At 47.0% G+C, this 22,840-nt stretch overlaps 1 protein-coding gene across 2 annotated transcripts in view; it reads left to right on the forward strand.

Moving 5' to 3' along the window:
* The window catches only part of LOC144594072 (AFG1-like ATPase), a 108,108-nt gene extending 85,960 nt beyond the window's left edge, over window positions 1-22,148 (forward strand). Inside the window, exons 9-13 of one of the 2 annotated variants that reach the window (XM_078400258.1) lie at window positions 12,382-12,452; window positions 12,710-12,810; window positions 16,067-16,207; window positions 18,880-18,993; window positions 21,174-22,148. In XM_078400258.1, coding sequence (XP_078256384.1) covers window positions 12,382-12,452; window positions 12,710-12,810; window positions 16,067-16,207; window positions 18,880-18,993; window positions 21,174-21,296 — 550 coding nt within the window. In that variant the 3' untranslated portion in view covers window positions 21,297-22,148. Of the gene's footprint in view, window positions 1-12,381; window positions 12,453-12,709; window positions 12,811-16,066; window positions 16,208-18,879; window positions 18,994-21,170 lie in introns of both variants that reach the window. The other variant, XM_078400257.1, reaches the window with a different exon arrangement.
* Window positions 22,149-22,840: the final 692 nt, after the last annotated feature.

Raw genomic sequence — 22,840 nt, forward strand, 5'->3', positions numbered from 1 at the left:
AAGATTGAAAAGACTGGGCTTGGATTCATTGGAGTTTAGAAGGATGAGAGGGGATCTTATAGAAACATATAAAATTATAAAAGGACTGGACAAGCTAGATGCAGGAAAAATGTTCCCAATATTGGGGGAGTCCAGAACCAGGAGCCACAGTCTTAGAGTAAAGGGGAGGCCATTTAAAACTGAAGTGAGAAGGAACTTTTTCACCCAGAGTTGTGAATTTGTGGAATTCTCTGCCACAGAGGGCAGTGGAGGCCAATTCACTGGATGAATTTAAGAGAGAGTTAGATAGAGCTCTTGGGGCTAGTGGAATCAAGGGATATGGGGAGAAGGCAGGCACGGGTTACTGATTGTAGATGATCAGCCATGATCACAATGAATGGCGGTGCTGGCTCGAAGGGCCAAATGGCCGCCTCCTATTTTCTATGTTTCCATGTAATATGTCTATGGTACGCTGTGAGACCACAGACTATTTAATGTTTTACCAATGGGGACCCTGGTTCAATCCTGACTTCAGGTGCTGTCTTTGCACTTTAGACTTTAGAGAAACAAGGCGTAAACAGGCCCTTCGGCCCACTGAGTCCGCGCTGACCGGCGATCATCCCGCACACTAACACTGTCCAACACACACTAGGGACCAGTTACAATTTTACTGAAGCCAATTAACCCGTACGTCTTTGGAGTGTGGGGGAAACCGGAGCACCCGGAGAAAACCCAAGTGGTCACATGGAGTGCTGGTGTAGGAATCCCAAAAGGTTAATCTGCAAGTCGAATCAGTAGCAAGGAAGGCAAACGCAGTGCTAGCATTTATTTCGAGAGGACTAGAATACAAAAACTGTTATAATGCCCAGGCTCTATAAGCTGCTGGTATGACCGCATTTGGAGTATCGTGAGCAATTTTGGGTCCCATATCTGAGGAAGGAAGTGCTGGCTCTGGAGAGGATCCAGAAGAGGTTTACGAGAATGATCCCAGGAATGTCAGAGGTTATGGGGAGAAGGCAGGAGAATGGGGTTAGGAGGGAGAGGTAGAACAGCCACGATTGAATGGTGGAGTAGACTTGATGGGCTGAATGACCTAATTTTACTCCGATTATGATCTTAATGAGTGGGTTAACGTATGATGAGCGTTTGGTGGCACTAGGCCTCTACTCGTTTAGAAGGGTGAGGGGGGACCTCATTGAAACTTAACGAACAGTGAAAGGCCTGGATAGAGTGGATGTGGAGAGGTTGTTTCCACCAGTGGGAGAGTCTAGGACCAGAGGGCACAGCCTCAGATTAAAGAAAGTTCCTTGAGGAAGGAAATGAGGAGGAATTTCTTTAGTCAGAGGGTGGTGACTCTGTGGAATTCATTGCCACGGAAGGCTGTGGAGGCCAAGTCAATGGGTATTTTTAAGGCAAAGGTAGATAGATTCTTGATTAGTACGGGTGTCAGGGGTTGCGGGGAGAAGGCAGGAGAGTGGGGTTGAGGGGGAAAGCTGGATCAGCCATGATTGAATGGCGGAGTAGACTTGATGGACCGAATGGCCTAGTTCTACTCCTGTAACTTATGAAGTTATGAAATGGGGTACTGGTGACTTGAGCTCTCTGTGGCTAGTTGTTACATTTTATATGATCATTTTCCATGGGAGTGTGGTGGAAGGTTCCATCCTGAGCGTGAGAGAAGCCCTATGAACGCGGTGCGTGGCAGGGATGGCGTGGCGTGGCGTGCTGGGAATCTCTCGTGGCTACCATGTAACGGGAGAGTTTGGAACAGTTGCATCCAGCTCTGCCCGGCACAGGCAGAGTGCTGGAACAACACGAACGGCACAGATGTCTTTCTGAAAAAAACATATTTCTGAAAATCAACCTGCCAAAAGCTATTTAGACTTTACTCTCGACTTGCACGGGAACAGGCCCCTTGGCTCACCGAGTCCATGCCGACCAGCGATCACCCCGTACACCAGCACCATCCTACCCTTGAGGCACAGTTTTTACCGAAGCCAATTAAGCGCCAAACCTGCCCATCTTTGGAGTGTGGGAGGAAACCGGAGCACCCGGAGGAAACCCACACGGTCCCAGGGACAAAAAGTATAAATTCCATACAGACAGTACCCGTAGTCAGGATCGAACCCTGGTCTCTGGCGCTGAAAGACAGCAACTCTACCGCTGCGCCACCCTAGATATTTATATGAACACAGAGATATAGAGAAAATAGTTATTTATATATTTATATTAACTTCCAAAGGGAGGGCATAAAACAGTTCTGTACAGCATGGCAAAGGTCCCTTCGGCCCACAGTGTTCGTGCTGAACATGATGCCGTACGTGTCATCTGCTTGTACATGACCCATAGCCCTCTGTTGCCTGTGCTTTCCTCTGCCTATATGCCAATATCCCCACTGTCTAAAAGGCACTCTCGCCATGATTGTAGAATGGTTTCTAAAACCAACTTCGGAACTCAATTCTACGAGATTTCAATTTTACTTTGAAAGAAGGTATTAAATGGCAATAGTGAGAACCAAAGACACAGGGTGCTGGAGTAACTCAGCGGGTCAGGCAGCATCTCTGGAGAACACCGATAGGTGACGTTTCACAGAGTGCTAGAGTAACTCAGCGGGTCAGCCAGCATCTCTGGAGAACATGGATAGGTGACGTTTCACAGAGTGCTCGAGTAACTCAGCGGGTCAGGCAGCATCTCTGGAGAACATGGATAGGTGACGTTTCACATTGTGCTGGAGCAACTCAGCGGGTCAGGCAGCATCTGTGGAGAACACGGATAGGTGACGTTTCACAGAGTGCTGGAGTAACTCAGTGTGGGTGAGGCAGCATCTCTGGAGAACATGTTTCAGGTTGGGAACCTTTGAGTAAAAAGCGATCCGAAACTGAGCCTATCCATGTTCTCCAGAGGTGGTTAGGAAAGGTTTAGAGGGATATGGGCCAAACATAGGTAGGTAGAACTAGTGTAGATGGGGGATCTTGCTTGGCACTGGCAGGTTGGGCCGAAGGGCCTGCAAATAAAGGGACTCCACGTAAATAAGCCGTTTTCCATCAGTGACAATAAGCTGTCTGACCCAAACTATATCTGTCCTTTCTTTGCTGATATGGGCAAGTTGGGCCGAAGGGCCTGTTTCCATGCTCAATGGCTCTATGCTGCCTGATCCGCTGAGTTACTCTGGCACTTATAGAGTTATAGAGAGTTAGAGTCCTAAAGCATGGAAAAAAAGCCCTTCGGTCCAACTTGCCCACACCGACAAACATGTTCCATCTACACTAGTCCCACCTGCCTGCGATTGGCCCATATCCCTCTAATCCTGCCCTATCCATGTACGGTACCTATTTAATTGTTTCTTAAATGTTGTGATAGGTGCTGCCTCGACTACCTCCTCTGGCAGCTCTTTGTGGCATGTGGCTAAAGGGATCAGGGGGTATGGAGAGAAGGCAGGAACGGGATACTGAGTTGGATGATCAGCCATGATCATATTGAATGGCGGTGCAGGCTCGAAGGGCCGAATGGCCTACTCCTGCACCTATTTTCTATGTTCCATACACCTCTGTGTCTTATTTTGTACACCGGCACCTGTAGTTCCTTGTTTCTACATTTGAAACAACCAGCCAGTTTATTTTTATGAGATGTCACACACAGAGCTGATTGATTAGTTAGTATTTTGTTCATTCAAATATCAGAGGACAAAAAAAATGTCTTTTTAAAGTTTATTTCTAAGTCAAAATTTATTTATTTTTACTCCAAACATTGGAAAAACAGCGTTTCGATCACAAGGCAATCTGAAGGGACATTTTTCTTTGCAAGTATTTTGTCCAAAAACAGCGTTGCAATTTGCTTTCTGGCTGCAACATATTCTGGTGGTTGAATTAATTAGCACATTGTTTTGAAGTTAAGTGGAATTGGCTGGCGAGCATTAAAATCCCTGCACGGTGCCTACAAAGATTGCTTTTTTTCTCTCTCTCTCTCTCTCCCTGGCAAGTCTTGGGAAATAATGTTGCTATAAAAAGATAAAGCAGTATGGTCTAACGTTTGTTTGTGTGTGTGTGTGTCTCTCTTTTTGTCTGAGACTATGAAGTGACATTGAGGTTAATTTTACATTGTCAGCAGACATGCATTAAATGAATAAAAAAGCTCGTCAAAACAAAGGAATATATCAGCCTAATTTTTGGATGTAATGTTTCTCGATCACCAGTTGCAGTAGTTTGAACAGGATACCTCCGACTATGTTGAACTTAGCTGATTGTAATTGAGCTTATTTTAATGGTGACATTTAAAAAAAAATTGTATTTTGCACAAGGAGGGAATTTTAATATCAATAAAGATTAAAATTATTTATCCTAATATGTGAAGGTGCAGTTAAAAGTTAGAAGCAGCCGGAGACCAATATTTAATAGACATTTGGACAGGTTCATGGACAGGGAAGGTTTGGACTTTAGCGATACAGCACGGAAACAGGGCCTTCGGCCCACAGAGTCCACATCGTCCAGTGATCACCCCGTACACTAATTCTATCCTACACCCACTAGGGACAATTTACAATTTTACCGAAGCCAATTAACCTACAAACCTGCACGTCTTTGGAGTATGTGAGGAAACCGGAGCACCCGGAGAAAACCCACGCGGTCACGGGGAGAACGTACAAACTCCCGTACAGACAGCACCTGAGGTCAGGATTGAACCCGGGCCTCTGGCACTGTGAGGCAGCGACTCTACCCACTGTGCCACCCTATGGAGGGACACGGCGCAAACAAGGGTGGGTGGGACTAGTGTGGATGAGGCATCCTGGTCGGCATGGGCACGTTGGGCCGAAGGGCCTGTTTCGATGACTCTATGAGCATATGAATCAGTATGAGATCATATCACCCCTTTCTTCCTGTCCACAGCAGTTCGATGAGACACTTGCCGTGTTTACAAGGATGAGAGGGGATCTTATAGAGACGTATAAAATTATAAATGGACTGGACAAGCCAGATGCAAGAGAAATGTTCCCAATGTTGGGGGAGTCCAGATCCAGGGGCCACAGTCTTAGGATAAAGGGGAGGCCATTTAAAACTGAGGTGAGACGAAACTTTTTCACCTGGAGAGTTGTGAATTTGTGGAATTCTCTGCCACAGAGGGCAGTGGAGGCCAATTCACTGGATGAATTTAAAAGAGAGTTGGATAGAGCTCTAGGGGCTAGTGGAATCAAGGGATATGGGGAGAAGGCAGGCACGGGTTACTGATTGTGGATGATCAGCCATGATCACAATGAATGGCGGTGCTGGCTTGAAGGGCCAAATGGCCTCCTCCTGCACCTATTTTCTATGTTTCAATGTTTCCCCACTGTGAAGTTCCTGAGGTGGTAGGACTGGGTAGATAGAACATAGAACACTGCAAGACAGGAACAGACCACTTGGCCCACAATGTCCGTACCGAACTCGATGCCAAGTTAGACTAATCTCGCTGCCTGCATGTGATCCATAGCCCTCCATTCCCTGCATATCCATGTGCCTATCCTAACTTCAGATAGTCCCTGCTTTCCCTCTCCATACCCTCCCGTTCCCAGTTCTCCCACCATTCCTCTTGTCTCCGACTACATTCTATCTTTGTCCCGCCCCCCCCCTTCCCTGACATCAGTCTGAAGAAGGGTCTCGACCCGAAACGTCACCCATTTCTTCTTTCCTGAGATGCTGCCCGTCCCGCTGAGTTACCCCAGCATTTTGTGTCTGCCTATCTAAAAGTCTTTTAAGCACCACTATCCAGAGTGCCTCCTCCACCACCACTGGCCACGCGTTCCAGCACCCCCCCCCCCCCCCCCCCCCGCATGTAGATGTTAAATGGCTGCACTCAGAAAGCATCTCAAATCAGATGTTGTAGTTACATGATCAGGGGTTGAGTGAAGTTAAGAGACAGCATGGAAAGCATATACATTAATGACTTGGATGAAGGGATTAAAAGTACCATTAGCAAATTTGCAGATGATACAAAGCTGGGTGGTAGTGTGAACTGTGAGGAAGATGCTATGAGGTTGCAGGGTGACTTGGACAGGTTGTGTGAGTGGGCGGATGCATGGCAGATGCAGTTTAATTTGGATAAGTGTGAGGTTATCCACTTTGGTGGTAAGAATAGGAAGGCAGAGTATTATCTGAATGGTGTCAAGTTAGGAAAAGGGGACGTACAATGAGATCTGGGTGTCCTAGTGCATCGGTCACTGAAAGGAAGCATGCAGGTACAGCAGGCAGTGAAGAAAGCCAATGGAATGTTGGCCTTCATAACAAGAGGAGTTGAGTATAGGAGCAAAGAGGTCCTTCTGCAGTTGTACAGGGCCCTAGTGAGACCGCACCTGGAGTACTGTGTGCAGTTTTGGTCTCCAAATTTGAGGAAGGATATTCTTGCTATTGAGGGCGTGCAGCGTAGGTTTACTAGGTTAATTCCAGGAATGGCGGGATTATCATATGTTGAAAGACTGGAGCGACTAGGCTTGTATACACTGGAATTTAGAAGGATGAGAGGGGATCTTATCGAAACGTATAAGATTATTAAGGGGTTGGACACGTTAGAAGCAGGAAACATGTTCCCAATGTTGGGGGAGTCCAGAACAAGGGGCCACAGTTTAAGAATAAGGGGTAGGCCATTTAGAACTGAGATGAGGAAAAACCTTTCAGTCAGAGAGTTGTGAATCTGTGGAATTCTCTGCCTCAGAAGGCAGTGGAGGCCAATTCTCTGAATGCATTCAAGAGAGAGCTAGATAGAGCTCTTAAGGATAGCGGAGTCAGGGGGTATAGGGAGAAGGCAGGAACGGGGTACTGATTGAGAATGATCAGCCATGATCACATTGAATGGCGATGCTGGCACGAAGGGCCAAATGGCCTCCTCCTGCACCTATTGTCTATTGAAACAGGCCCCTCGGCCCACCGAGTGCACACCATCCGGTCACACTAATTCCATGTTATCCCACATCCCAACCCACTCCCCACACGCTGAAAGGTTAACCGAACAACCCGCACGTCTTTGGGATGTGGGAGGAAACAGGAGCACCCGGAGGAAACCCACGTGGTCTCGGGGAAGAACGTGCGAACTTCATCTAGTCAGCACCCGAGGTCGGGATCGAACCGGGGTCTCTGGTGCTGTGAGGTAGAGACTCTACCAACCGCGCCACTTTGCCGCCCAACCACGCCACTGTGCTACCCAACCACACCACTGTGCTACCCAACCACACCACTGGGCCGCCCAACCGTGCCACTGGGCTGTCCAACCACACTACTGTGCTGCCCAACCACACCACTGTGCCGTTTAACTGAGGGTCTCGGATCTACCCGCAGAGGGTGGGTGAATCTCTATCCGAGAGTCTTGTGGAGGCTAAATCACAGGGGTATTAAAGCGGACCGCAGGATATATATTTTTTGACATATCGGGAAATTGAGTCCTATGTGGAATAGGCACAGAAGAGGAGATGAGACCTGGGGCAGATCAACCCTAATCCTAATGAAGGTGGAGCAGACGAGAGGGCCTTCTGACGAAGCGTATTTGACATGTTCCCGATGTTGGGGGAGTCCAGAACCAGGGGCCACAGTTTAAGAATAAGGGGTAGGCCATTTAGAATGGAGATGAGGAAAAACTTTTTCACTCAGAGAGTTGTGAATCTGTGGAATTCTCTGCCTCAGAAGGCAGTGGAGGCCAATTCTCTGGATGCTTTCAAGAGAAAGTTAGATAGAGCTCTTAAGGATAGCGGAGTCAGGGTGTATGGGGAGAAGGCAGGAACGGGGTACTGATTGAGAATGATCAGCCATGATCACATTGAATGGCGGTGCTGGCACAAAGGGCCGAATGGCCTCCTCCTGCACCTATTGTCTATTGAACTACATAGAAGAGTACAGCACAGGAACAGGCCCTGTTTCCCACAATGTCCGTGCTGAGCATGATGCCAAGTTAATCTAATCTCCTCTGCCTACTCGTGATGCATATCCTCCATCTTCTACGTTCTATGAAGGAAATGGTGAAACAAGAAACTGCAGATGCTGGAATCTTCAGAAACACAAAAGTGCTGGCAGAACTGGGCGGCACGGTGGTGCAGCGGTAGAGTTGCTGCCTTACAGCGCCGTTGACCCGGGTTCGATCCCGACTTCTGGTGCTGTCTGTACGGAGTTTGTACGTTCTCCCCGTGACCTGCGCGGGTTTTCTCCGAGATCTTCGGTTTCCTCCCACACTCCAAAGGCGTACGGGTTTGTAGGTTAATTGGCTTGGTAATAAATGTAAAGTGTCCTGAGTATGTGCAGGATAGTGTTAATGTGTGGGGATCGCTGGTCGGCGCGGACTCGGTGGGCTTGAAGGACCTGTTTCCGCGCTGTATCTCGAAACTAAACTAAACTAAACTCAACGGGTCAGGCAGCATCTGTGGAGGGAATGGACAATTGGCATTTCGGGTCGGGTCTCCTCTTCAATTGAGTGAAGACGGAAACGTCGCCTGTCCATTTCCCTCCACAGACGCTGCCTGACCCGCTGAGTTACTCCAGCACTTTGTGAATTTTCCTTGGTAAACCAGCATCTGCAGTTCCTTTTATTCCCCACCTATTACCTGCCAGGCTTTATTCTGCCTCTCCTCTCTTCTGGATTGATACCCCGCAACCAGTCTGAGGAAGGGTGCCGACCCGACACGTCACCTGTCCAATCCCTCCATAGATGCTGCCTGATCCGCTGAGTTCCTCCAGCACTTTATATCTGGCTGAAAGAAGCACTGCCCAATTTCGCTCTGCTCAACTTAGGGCGGTCACGGTGGCGCAGCAGTAGAGTTGCTGCCTTACAGCGAATGCAGCGCCGGAGCCCCGGGTTCCATCCCGACTACGGGTGCTGTCTGTACGGAGTTTGTACATTCTCCCCGTGACCTGCGAGGGATTTTCTCCAAGACCTTCGGTTTCCTCCCACACTCCAAAGCCGTGCAGGTTTGTAGGTTAGTTGGCTGGGCAAATGTAAAAAATTGTCCCCAGTGTGTGTAGGATAGTGTTAGTGTGCGGGGATCGCTGGGCGGCACGGACCCGGTGGGCCGAAGGGCCTGTTTCCGCGCTATATCTCCAAACTAAACTAAACTAAACTAAACCTGGGCTCTGGAAGGGTAAATGGAGTTGAAAAAGTTAAATGTTTTTAACTGGAAAGGAGCCAGTTGAGTGAGATGCAAAGGGAACTCACCAAACACATTGAAAAGAAAAATGTCAAACTAGACGCTGAACAAACCATGGGAAATTTTCAAAGAAGAACTGACTGAGGTTCAGACACGACATCTTCCCACAAGCAAAAGCGAGAGTGGAGACAAAAGCCAGTACTTCAGAGAAATTAAAATATTAAAAGCAGTATGAACACACAAATACAGGGCCTGTTTCCACGCTGTATCTAAAGTAAACTAGACTAAAGGTAGATAGACACAAAAAGCTGGAGTAACTCAGCGGATCTGACAGCATCTCTGGAGAAAAGGAATGGGTGACGTTTCGGGTTGAGACCCTTCTTCAGACAGAGAGTCAGGGGAAAGGGAAACGACAGATATAGACGGTGATACAGAGAGATATAGAACAAATGAATGGAACTGATCCAGAATCGAGAGAACATTGGAAAATGATCACCAATGCATCCATGATTTCGTGGGTCATGATCACAAATGCATTCATGATCACCAACGCATCCATGACTCCTTAAGTACTCTGGGATGCAGACCATCAGGCCCTGGGGATTTGTCTGCCTTCAGTCCCAACAGTTTACCTAACACCATTTCCTGACTAATGTGAATTCCCTTCAGTTCCTCTGTCACCCGAGATCCTGGGTTCCCTAGTATTTCTGGGGGATTGTGTCTTCCTTAAGTGAAGCAGAACCGAAGTACCGTCTAACTGTTCTGCCATTTATTTGTGTCCCCTTATAAATCAAGCTGCCCACTGACCTTGGAGGGTTGTGAAATTTAGAAAGTCACACATCGATGTTGGAACATAGAATGCAGAACCAAAGAACTGCAGATGCTGGTTTATACCACAGATAGGCGCAAAGTGCTGGAGTAACTCAGCGGGTCAAGCAGCATCTCTGGAGAAAAAGGATGGGTGACATTTCAGGTCAGGACCCTCCTTCAGCCTTCTTCAGTCTGAAGAAGGGTCTGTACCCCAACCGTCACCTATCCATGTTCTCCACAGATGCTGCCTGACCAGCTGAGTTACTCCAGCACTCTGTGAAACGTCACCTATCCATGTTCTCCACAGATGCTGCCTGACCAGCTGAGTTACTCCAGCACTCTGTGAACCGTCACCTATCCATGTTCTCCACGGATGCTGCCTGACCAGCTGAGTTACTCCAGCACTCTGTGAAACGTCACCTATCCATGTTCTCCACAGATGCTGCCTGACCAGCTGAGTTACTCCAGCACTCTGTGAAACGTCACCTATCCATGTTCTCCACAGATGCTGCCTGACCCGTTGAGTTACTCCAGCACTCTGTGAAACGTCACCTATCCATGTTCTCCACAGATGCTGCCTGACCCGCTGAGTTACTCCAGCACTCTGTTCCTGTCTTACACATCAATGTTCTTCAGTTTAGTTCAGTTTATTATTGTCACCTGTACCAAGGCATGCTATCCAGTCAGTGGAAAGACAATCGAGTCGTCCACAGTGTACAGATACATGATAAAGGGTTTAGCGTTTAGTGCAAGGTAAAGCCCAGTAAAGTCCGATTGAAAATAATATAATGTTTAGTAAACAAGATGCTTAATGTGAACAGATCATGTAGGTGGAGCAAAAAATCTCTGCAAATTTCATATAAGCAGAAAACTGTTTGCTAGTGTGTTCACGTTAATGATATTTAATAACATTTCAGAGATCGCATGATAGAAGTATATAAAATGATGAGAAGTATAGATAGGCTACGTTGTTAGCTGTCAGTTTGTGTTGTGTCGTCTTACTACTTGATATTGAGTAAAACACAGAGTGCTGGAGTAACTCAGCGCGTCAGGCAGCATCTGTGGAGAACATGGATAGATGACGTTTCGCAGAGTGCTGGAGTAACTCAACGGGTCAGGCAGCATCTGTGGAGAACATGGATAGGTGACGTTTCGGTTCGGGACCCTTCTTCAGACTTATGTTTATTCAAGCTTTCAGCGTTTGTAGTTTCTTGTGACTTTGCTCTATTTTGCTCTTGTCCCACTAGTTTTTGCACCAAATCTCAGAGGCCGTTGCCATGTATTTTTTCTGGAGGTCAGTTTCTACGTATTGACTTACTACGATGGTTTAAAATCGTTACTTCTACAAGAGAAAGAAATATATATGTTTTTAAATTTCCCAGTGAGTCTCTTGGATAACAGAATGGTTTGTGCTGCAAGAACTGAGTCACTCCAGCACTCTGTGAAACGTCACCTATCCATGTTCTCCACAGATGCTGCCTGACCCGCTGAGTTACTCCAGCACTCTGTGAAACGTCACCTATCCATGTTCTCCACAGATGCTGCCTGACCCGCTGAGTTACTCCAGCACTCTGTGAAACGTCACCTATCCATGTTCTCCACAGATGCTGCCTGACCTGCTGAGTTACTCCAGCACTCTGTGAAACGTCACCTATCCATGTTCTCCACAGATGCTGCCTGACCCGCTGAGTTACTCCAGCACTCTGTGAAACGTCACCTATCCATGTTCTCCACAGATGCTGCCTGACCTGCTGAGTTACTCCAGCACTCTGTGAAACGTCACCTATGGATCTGTGGAGAACATGGATAGGTGTCGTTTCGCAGAGTGCTGAAATAACTCAGCGGGTCAGGCAGCATCTCTGGAGAACATGGATAGATGACGTTTCACAGAGTGCCAAAATGTCACCTATCCATGTTCTCCAGAGATGCTGCCTGACCCGCTGAGTTACTCCAGCACTCTGTGTCTACCTTCTAACTAACTGTGCATCCACTCAGAATTTCATAAGCTTAACAGCAACATGCTATTTCTACACACTGCTCTAATTTGACTTTTATAACAAGCTACTTAGCCAAATTTTATTCTCAATGATGCACCGGAGCGGTACATTTTCAAAAGCTTGTTTTCTTCAGAACAACAACTGATTTGTTCTGCCGGCTCTTGTTTTGCATGCGAGGGAAGCTAGTAGTGCTTTCTTCTCATTGTAGACACAGAGCATTAATGGATCTGCTTCATCTCTATCGCCTCATTACTGCCTTAGGTTTTCAATCGCAGGAGTCTTTCAGTGTATGCAAATACGGCAGAATCATCTACCTGAGAGTTAATATTCTCAGCTTTAAAGTGTATTCTAAATCTAATGTTTGTATTTACAGCCCGACATCCTGTTCTCTTTTTTTTTTTTTTTTTGATGATGGGCAAAAAGCTAAGCGAGTCCGGGCAGCTGTTTGATGTCGGGCTCAAGTGTTATTAATTTCATATTCCATTATTCCTTTCACCGTAGCACAAGTGAAGTTGATGTGGAGGCTGCCCTGGATAAGCTATTTGATGAGCTGGCTCAGAAACAAAATGATAGTACGTAAGTTAATTTCCCTTGAAAGAGAATACATTTAGAGCACAATACCCAATCTCCACTGACCAATTAGTAAGTTCCATTGCTGTGTTCAGGTCGATGCCTCATTCAAGTGGGTTGTCATTGTATCAGTATTTTGTCTAATCTCTGTGTTGAATCATCTGCTATTATTCATGAAACCGCGCATTTCCAAGGTATAAGGGATGAATTTTACAGTAATTATCCAGGCAAGACTGATGCTTTGTTCGTGTTTCCATAGTAACAAGACCACGGATTTTGAGAGTGCAAGGTAGAGGCCTGCGTTTGAGCAAAGCCTGTGGCACCCTGGCAGACTGCACCTTTGAAGAGCTGTGCGATAATGTGAGTAGGGGCCAAAGTCAAACGTTAAGGGTTTGGTTTCCCCTTAAGTGCAGAAGATGGACACAAAATGCAGGAGCAAAGAGGTCCTTCTGCAGTTGCACAGGGCCCTGGTGAGACCACATCTGGAGTACTGTGTGCAGTTTTGAAACATAGAAACATAGAAAATAGGTGCAGGAGGAGGCCATTCGGCCCTTCAAGCCAGCACCGCCATTCATTGTGATCATCCACAATCAGTAACCTGTGCCTGACTTCTCCCCCATCATATCCCTTGATTCCACTAGCCCCTAGAACTCTATCTAACTCTCTCTTAAATTCATCCAGTGATTTGGCCTCCACTGCCCTCTGTGGCAGAGAATTCCACAAATTCACAACTCTCTGGGTGAAAAAGTTCCTTCTCACCTCAGTTTTAAATGGCCTCCCCTTTATTCTAAGACTGTGGCCCCTGGTTCTGGACTCCCCCAACATTGGGATCATTTTTCCTGTCCAGTCTTGTTTTCAAGAGAGAGCTAGATAGAGCTCTTAAGGATTACGGAGTCAGGGGGTATGGGGAGAAGGCAGGAACGGGGTACTGATTGAGGATGATCAGCCATGATCACATTGAATGGCGGTGCTGGCTCGAAGGGCCCAATGGCCTACCCCTGCACCTATTGTCTATTGTCCTTTTATAATTTTATACGTCTCTATAAGATCCTCTCTCATCCTTCTAAACCCCAGTGAATACAAGCCTAGTCTTTTCAATCTTTCCTCATATGACAGTCCCGCCATCCCAGGGATCAATCTCGTGAACCTACACTGCACTGCCTCAATTACAAGGATGTCCTTCCTCAAATTTTGGTCTCCTAATTTGAGGAAGGACGTCCTTGCTATTGAGGCAGCGCAGCGAAGGTTCACCAGGTTATCCTACAAACCTGTTCGTCTTTGGAGTGTGGGAGGAAACTGGAGATCTCGGAGAAAACACACGCAGGTCAGGGGGAGAACGTACAAACTCCGTACAGACAGCAACCGTGGTCGGGATCGAAACCGAGTCTCTAAATGTATTCTCTTTCAAGGGCAACTGAACCATCCTGTCAACAACTAGAGAGCGGTCCAGAACTACTATCTACCTCACTGAAGACCTCCAGGCTATCTTTAATCATACTTTACTCGATTTTGTCTTGCCCTAAACATTATTCCCTTTATCCTGTGTCTAAATACTGTGGACGGCTCGATTGTAATTGTGTGTTGTCTTTCCGCTGACTGATCAGCACGCAACAAAAGCTTTTCACTGTACCTCGATACACGTAATAAACTAAACTAAACTAACTGACTAACCTGTTGAATGGTGCACTGTGCACAGTACACCTGGGAGGCCATGTTGCAGTTGTATAACATGTTGGTGAGGCCGCATTTAGAGTATTGTGTCCAGTTTTGGGCGCCAGGTTATAGGATCGATGTTGTCGAGCTACTGACGGACGCAGAGAAGATTTACGAGGATGTTGCCAGGACTCGAGAGCCTGAGCTATAGGGAGAGGTTGAGTAGGCTAGGACTCTATTCCTTCAAGCGCAGGAGATCAAGGGGTGATCTTATAGAAGTGTGTAAAATCATGAGAGGAATTGATCGGGTAGACGCACAGAGTCTCTTATAAGGATAGCGGAGTCAGGGGGTATGGGGAGAAGGCAGGAACGGGGTACTGATTGAGAATGATCAGCCATGATCACATTGAATGGCGGTGCTGGCTCGAAGGGCCGAATGGCCTACTCCTGCACCTATCGTCTATTGTCTATTGTCTTGCCCGGAGCAGGGGAATCGAGAACCAGAGGACATAGGTTTAAGTTGATGGGGTAAAGATTTAATAGGAACCTGAGGGGTAACTTTTTCACACAAGGGTGGTGGGTGTATGGAACGAGCTGCTGGGCGAGGTAGTTCAAGCTGGTACTCGAGCAACATTTATGAAATGTTTAGATAGGTACCTGGATAGGACAGGTTTGGAGGGATTTGGGTCAAACACAGGCAAATGGGACCAAAGATAATAGAGCAGACCAAGATAGTCCACTTGACCTTAAAAACCACAGTACGTCATGGCGCCATTTTGGTAGGCAGAAACTTGCAGAAACATTTTAAAAGAAAAATAACAAAAATCTGTGAATTGATAGATGAGATATATTCTGCATTTTTATGGTATCATCACACATACTGTTCCCCCACAACACTGATTACACTGCGAGAGGCAAAACGGACGGCGGGTTTTGCTTACTAAAATTTGCGGACGTTACGTTCCTTTGCGTACCACACTTCAGTACAAGCGATTTTGACGGAGTGGTTCATCTTGCTCCTCTAGTATCTTTGGATGGGAAAAGTGTAGATGACGTTTCACAGAGTGCTGGAGTAACTCAGCGGGTCAGGCAGCATCCCTGGAGAACATGGATAGGTGACGTTTCACAGAGTGCTGGAGTAACTCAGCGGGTCAGGCAGCATCCCTGGAGAACATGGATAGGTGACGTTTTGGGTCAGGACCTGAGAATCAACCCAAAACGTCACCCATCTATGTTCTCCAGGGATGCTGCCTTGGTAAGCCAGCGTCTGCAGTTCTTTATTTCTACATGATGCCAAGACTATCTCTTATCTCATAGAGTCATAGAGTGATACAGTGTGGAAACAGGCCCTTCCGCCCAACTCGCCCACAGCGGCCAACAATGTCCCAGCTACACTTTTTCACACAAAGGGTGGTGGGTGTATGGAACAAGCTGGCAGAGGAGGTAGTTGAGGCTGGGACTATCCCATCGTTTAAGAAACAATTAGACAGGTACATGGATAGGGCAGGTTTGGAGGGTTATGGACCAAGCGCAGGCAAGTGGGACTAGTGTAGTTGGGACATTGTTGGCCGGTGTGGGCGAGTTGGGCCGAAGGGCCTGTTTCCACACTGTATCACTCTATGACTCTATGAAACCAGAGCACCTGGAGAAAACGCATGTGGTCACATGGTGAACGTGCAAACTCCGTAGAGACAGCAGTCGTAGTCAGGATCGAACCTGGGTCTGTGGTGCTGTAAGGCAGCAACTCTACCGCTGCACCACCGTGCCGCCACTTGCTTCGTTTTGTTTCGTTCCTTGTCACGTGCACCGATGTAGAGTGAAAAGCTTTTCTTTGCTTACCATTTTTGGTGCAAACTAATCACAAAAATCTGTCTGCTTTTGTGTTAAGGACTAAGGGTCAAAGAAAGTCGCCAAATTGAAGCTGAAAGTCTAACTGTAACGTGTTTCTATGATTAAACTGCAGCCCCTTGGAGCCAGTGACTACCTGGAGATGGCTCAACACTTTGACACCGTATTGATCAGGAACATACCAATGCTGACTCTGGCACAGAAGACTCAAGCTCGCCGCTTCATCACTCTTATTGATACCTTTTACGATCAGAAGGTTGGATTTCATTAGATATCGCAAGTTATAGGAGTGGAATTAGGCCGTTTGGCCCATCGAGTCTACTCTGCCATTCAATCGTGGCTGATCTATCTCTGCCTCCTAATCCCATTTTCCTACCTTCTCCCCATAACCCTTGACAGGGGGTATGGAGAGAAGGCAGGTACGGGATACTGAGTTGGATGATGAGCCACGATCATATTGAATGGCGGTGCAGGCTCGAAGGGCCGAATGGCCTACTCCTGCACCTATTTTCTATGTTTCTATGTTGACACACGTTCTAGTCAAGAATTGGAATATCTCTGCCTTAAAAATATTTGAATTTGAATTTGAATTTGAATTCCCTTTATTGTCATTCAAAATGAATTGAACGAAAATCATTTGCCACACAGCCACAACGGTGCAGAGTAAAAGACACAAGACACACAATTTTAACACAAACATCCATCACAGTGACCTGGCTCCACAATATCCACTGACTTGGCCTCCACAGCCCTCTGTGGCAATGAATTCCACCGATATATACCCTCTGCACAAAGTAGTTCTTCCTCACCTCCTTTCTAAAATATCGCCCTTTAATTCTGAGGCTGTGACCTCTGGGCCTAGACTCTCCCACCAGTGGAAACATCCTCTCCACATCCACTCTATCTACGCCTTTCATTATTCTGCAAGTTTCAATGAGGTCCCCCCTCAACCTTCGAAACTCCAGCGAGTACAGGCCCAGTGCTGTCAAAAGCTCTCTAGTTGATGGTTGGATGGTTCAGTTGCCCGATGACAGCTGGGAAGACACCGTCTCTGAATCTGGATGTAGGATGTAATGTTAAAGATGTAACATATCCATTGTTTAGTTTAGAGATACAGCGCGGAAACAGGCCCTTCGGCCCACCGGGTCCGCGCCGACCAGCGATCCCCGCCCACTAACACTATCCTACACACACTAGGGACAGTTTTTACACTTACCAAGCCAATTAACCTACATACCTGTACGTCTTTGGAGTGTGGGAGGAAACCGAAGATCTCGGAGAAAACCCACGCGGGTCACTGGGAGAACGTACAAACTCCGTACAGACAACGCCCATAGTCGGGATGGAACCCGGGTCTCCGTCCTGCATTCGCTTTTGCTTTTAGAGATAACTCTACATTTCCAAATGTAAAGGATTGTTCGTGTACAGAAATCATTTCATAAAACAGATTCTGTCAAGGCGTTATTATGCCGTGATTAGAAAACTCCCCACTTCCCTCCCTTTTCCCTCTTGCCTAATCTCTGGCAGCTGGTCTGTTTGTTACATTTCTTTTATCTACACTTTCTCTGCTATAATAATGCTGCAACTTATCCTTCTAAACCTTTCCCATCCATGTACCCGTCCAAATGTCTGTTAACATTAATTAACTGTTGCTATAGTTAAATGGTGTTATAGTCCCAGCCTCAACTACCTCCTTTGGCAGCTTGTTCCATACACCCACCACCCTGGTGCAAAGGTTACCCCTCAGATTTGAGTATTGGAGCAAAGAGGTCCTTCTGCAGTTGTTTAGGGCCCTGGTGAGACCACATCTGGAGTATTGTGTGCAGTTTTGGTCTCCTAATTTGAGGAAGGACGTCCTTGCTATTGAGGCAGTGCAGCGTAGGTTCACGAGGTTAATCCCTGGGATGGCGGGACTGTCATATGAGGAAAGATTGGAAAGACTGGGCTTGTATTCACTGGAGTTTAGAAGGATGAGAGGGGATCTTATAGAGACGTATAAAATTATAAAAGGACTGGACAAGCTAGATGCAGGAGAAATGTTCCCAATGTTGGGGGAGACCAGAACCAGGGGCCACAGTCTAAGAATAAATGGGAGGCCATTTAAAACTGAGGTGAGAAGAAACCTTTTTCACCCAGAGAGTTGTGAATTTGTGGAATTCTCTGCCACAGAAGGCAGTGGAGGCCAAATCACTGGATGAATTTAAAAGAGGGTTAGATAGAGCTCATGGGGGCTAGTGGAATCAAGGGATATGGGGAGAAGGCAGGCACGGGTTACTGATTGTGGATGTTCAGCCATGGATAGACTCGGCTTGTACTCGCTGGAATTTAGAAGATTGGGGGGGGGATCTTATAGAAACTTACAAAATTCTTAAGGGGTTGGACAGGCTAGATGCAGGAAGATTGTTCCCGATGTTGGGGAAGTCCAGAACAAGGGGTCACAGTTTAAGGATAAGGGGGAAGTCTTTTAGGACCGAGATGAGAACTTTTTTTTTCACACAGAGAGTGGTGAATCTGTGGAATTCTCTGCCACAGAAGGTAGTTGAGGCCAGTTCATTGGCTATATTTAAGAGGGAGTTAGATGTGGCCCTTGTGGCTAAAGGGATCAGGGGGTATGGAGAGAAGGCAGGTACGGGATACTGAGTTGGATGATCAGCCATGATCATATTGAATGGCGGTGCGTACAGGCTCGAAGGGCCGAATGGCCTACTCCTGCACCTATTTTCTATGTTTCTATGATCACAATGAATGGCAGTGCTGGCTCGAAGGGCCAAATGGCCTCCTCCTGCACCTATTTTCCATGTTTCTATGTTTCTAAACAGGCATGGGAAATCTGTGGAATGTGGTAAATCTGATGTTTTAGAATCGAGTGGAAGTCTTTCGTTTCCATTGAGTTATAAAACAGGCTGTCAATGTCTTGCTTTGCTACAGGTCAGGGTTATTTGCTCGGCTGCAATGCCACTGGAGAATATATTTGTTCAGGAGGATCATGACAGCCATACAGATGATGCCAGAGTGTTTATAGATGACCTCGGATTGAACCAAGTGAGTAGACCGCTTTACAGTTTTCCTTTTCTAAAATGCTAGGACTTCTCGGTTCTGGTGGCATCGGTTTTCATAGAGTCATACAACGCAGAACCAGGCCCTTCGGCCCAATTTGCCCACTCCGGCCAACATGCCCCATCTACACTAGTCCCACCTGCCTGCGTTTGGCCCATATCCCTCCAAAGCGGTCCTATCCATGTACCTGTCTAATTGTCTAATCGTGTATTGTCTTTCCGCTGACTGGATAGCAGGCAACAAAAAGCTTTGCACTGTACCTCGGTACGCGTGACAATAAACTAAACTGTAACTGTGCAGGAAGGAACTGCAGATGCTGCTTTAAACCGAAGATGGACGCAAAAAGCTGTAGTGACTCAGTGGGACAGGCAGCATCTCTGGAGAGAAGGAATGGGTGACTGTAACTGTAACTGTTTCTTAAATGTTGCAAGAGACCCAGCCTCAACTTCCTCATCTGACAGCTCTATCCATACACCCACCACCCTTTGTGTAAAAAAGTTGCCCCTTAGGTTCCCATTGAATCTTTTCCCCTTCATGATAAACCTGTGTCCTCTGGTTTTCGATTCCCCTACTCTGGGCAAGAGACTGTGCGTTTACCTGACCTATTCCGCTCATGGTCTTGTACACCTCTATAAGATCCCCCCGCATCCTCCTGCGCTCCATGGAATAGAGACCCAGCCTGCTCAACCTCTCCCTGTAGCTCACACCCTCTAGTCCTGGCAACATCCTGGTAAATCTTCTCTGAACCCTTTCAAGGTTGACAACATCTTTCCTATAACATGGTGCCCAGAACTGAACACGATACTCTAAATGTGGCCCCACTAACGTCTTGTACAACTGCAACATGACCTCCCAAATTTTATACTCAAAATCTGTTGATCTGTTTTTTTCCATCTTTCATTATAGACAATAGACAATAGGTGCAGGAGGAGGCCATTCGGCCCTTCGAGCCAGAACCGCCATTCAATGTGATCATGGCTGATCATTCTCAATCAGTACCCCGTTCCTGCCTTCTCCCCATACCCCCTGCGTCCGCTATCCTTAAGAGCTCTATCCAGCTCTCTCTTGAATGCATTCAGAGAATTGGCCTCCACTGCCCTCTGAGGCAGAGAATTCCACAGATTTCTCTGACTGAAAAAGTTTTTCCTCATCTCGGTTCTAAATGGCCGACCCCTTATTCTTAAACTGTGGCCCCTGGTTCTGGACTCCCCCAACATTGGGAACATGTTTCCTGCCTCTAACGTGTCCAACCCCTTAATAATCTTATACGTTTCGATAAGATCCCCTCTCAAATGATTTCATTATTTGAGTTGCAACAGACACTGCCCGACGTACGTAAGGGTGATGTTTCGTAAACCATACCATACACATACAGCCGGAAACAGGCCTTTTCGGCCCACCAAGTCCGTGCCGCCCAGCGATCCCCGTACATTAACACTATCCTACACACACTAGGGACAACTTTTACATTTACCCAGCCAATTAACCTACATACCTGTACGTCTTTGGAGTGTGGGAGGAAACCGAAGATCTCGGAGAAAACCCACGCAGAATCACCATCCCATCCCCTGCCCGAAATAACTCACTGAGTCTGAAGAAGGTCCCGACCCAAAACGTCGCCAGACCATGTTAGAGTCATAGATACAGTCGTAGATTGATAGTGTGGATTGTAATAGTCGTAGATTGATAGTGTGATTGATACTGTTGGCCCAACCTGCCCACACCGGCCAACAATATCCCAGCTACCCTAGTCCCACTTGCCTGCGCTTGGTCCATATCCATGTACCTGTCCAACTGCTTCTTAAACGATGGGATAGTCCCAGCCTCAACTACCTCCTCTGGCAGCTTGTCCATACACCCACCACCCTCTGCGTGAAAAAGTTACCCCTCGGATTCCTATTAAATCTTTTCCCCTTCACCTTGAACCTGTGTCCTCTGGTCCTCGATTCCCCTACTCTGGGTAAAAGACTCTGTTCTCCAGAGATGCTGCCTGGCCCATTGAGTTTTGCTGAGTTCCAGCATTTTGTGTCGACCTTTTGCAACAAACTTAAGTTCGCAGTATACTTCAGTGTAGAATAGAATGAAAATTATGAATGAATACTTTCATGGAATGAAGATTGATTTGCACCCACTTTTCGTTTCTACTTTGTTCCAACATGCAGAAGGTGGAGGACCTGTCAATCTTTTCCGGAGCAGAGGAAATATTTGCATTTCAGCGCACCGTTTCCCGGCTTACGGAAATGCAAACGGAGCAGTACTGGGTGGAAGGGGATCGGAATGGGAAGTGACTGTGCTTGACTGAGTGTAACACTGTGGAAAACTCCACACGGTGCAGCCAACTATGGATCAAATCTAAGGACCGCGATGTGCACGATGAATTATAGGTGTACCTTTTTTTTTAATCAACAGGACCATTTAACAAACTTCCACACACTTTAAAACTTTTGCTGGGCCTAAGCAGATAATGCTGTTGTCTCTTATCTTTTTAGTGGACACTTTCCTTTCCAATTGCTTTTGGAAGGGGTATCATCTGATCGTTACTTCTTGATTTATTTTCTCTACCGCCCCACAGTTATAAATAACTCCTTGCTGGAGTTTCCATGTTGTGCAAATTTGGCCTTTCGCTTAGACTGCTGGAGAAAGATAACGAGATAAAATCACACATCAAGATCAGCGCGGTGGCGCGGCGGTAGAGTTGCTGCCTCACAGCGCCGGAGACCCGGGTTCCATCCCGACTACGGGTGCCGTCTGCACGGAGTTTGTACCTTCTCCCCGTGGCCTGCGTGGGTTTTCCCCAGGAGCTCCGGTTTCCTCCCACATTCCAAAGACGTGCAGGTTTGTAGGTTAATTGGTTTGGTATAAATGTAAATTGGCAATTGTAAATGTAGAAAATGCCCCTGGTGTGTATGGGATAGTGTTAGTGTGCGGGGATCGCTGGTCGGCGCGGTCTCGGTGGGCCGAAGGGCCTGTTTCCGCGCTGTTTCTCTAAACTAAACTAAAGAAAACTAAAGAAAAAGCAAGGAGCACCATTAAACCCACTCCTTCCACTGACTTTATCATCTCTCTCTGTGGGCAATGCTCTATCAATTTCATTACCTCAGGGAAACTCTTAAGTATTTATGCATATTTAAATTGTTATCAATAAACGTATTTAACGTCAAGAAATGTTCTTATTCTTTTTACCGGGTGACATGTTGAATCAATTATTTCCTCATCATCGGCGGTCACTGGAAGCGAGTGTGAATGTCCTCTCCATAGGGTCGGACGCCTGTGCGTGACTTTGTTTAACGTGGGGAGACCGGTGCACAGACAGCCACCACACGGTCCTTGACAGATCTGGGTCAGGATCCAGTGGCGTGGAGTCCAAGACAACTGGGGACCCTTTTCTGCTGCGGCCTTCATCCATCCGCCTTCCCAGCCGTTGTGACGCTCCACTGAAGTCAGCCGTCACCCTCCGCCTGTTCCACCGTTGAGGTCTTGGTTGGATCGCTCTTTGTCAGGGACCTCCCCCTCGACCTCACCGCCATGGGTGACCCTACCAGGAGCGTAACTCCAGACGGCATCGCTCTCAGGATCTCAGGACCACACGAGCTTCTCCACCACCACAAGGTGACAACTCACGGGGAAGAATCAATTACAGGTTAAACCATTAAATAACAGTCGGAGGTGTGTGGATAGACCATGGGTCGCTGGGGCATCTTGGTCAGCATGGGCAAGCTGGGCCGAAGGGCTTGTTTCCGTGCTGTATGACTCTCTGACTCTATAACACAGAACATAAAACAGTACAGCCCATAATGTCCGCCAAACACGAGGCCAAGTTAAACGAATCTTC

This window comes from Rhinoraja longicauda, chromosome 5 (genome assembly GCF_053455715.1).
Source record: "Rhinoraja longicauda isolate Sanriku21f chromosome 5, sRhiLon1.1, whole genome shotgun sequence".
In the NCBI taxonomy this organism is placed as follows: Eukaryota; Metazoa; Chordata; class Chondrichthyes; order Rajiformes; family Arhynchobatidae; genus Rhinoraja; species Rhinoraja longicauda.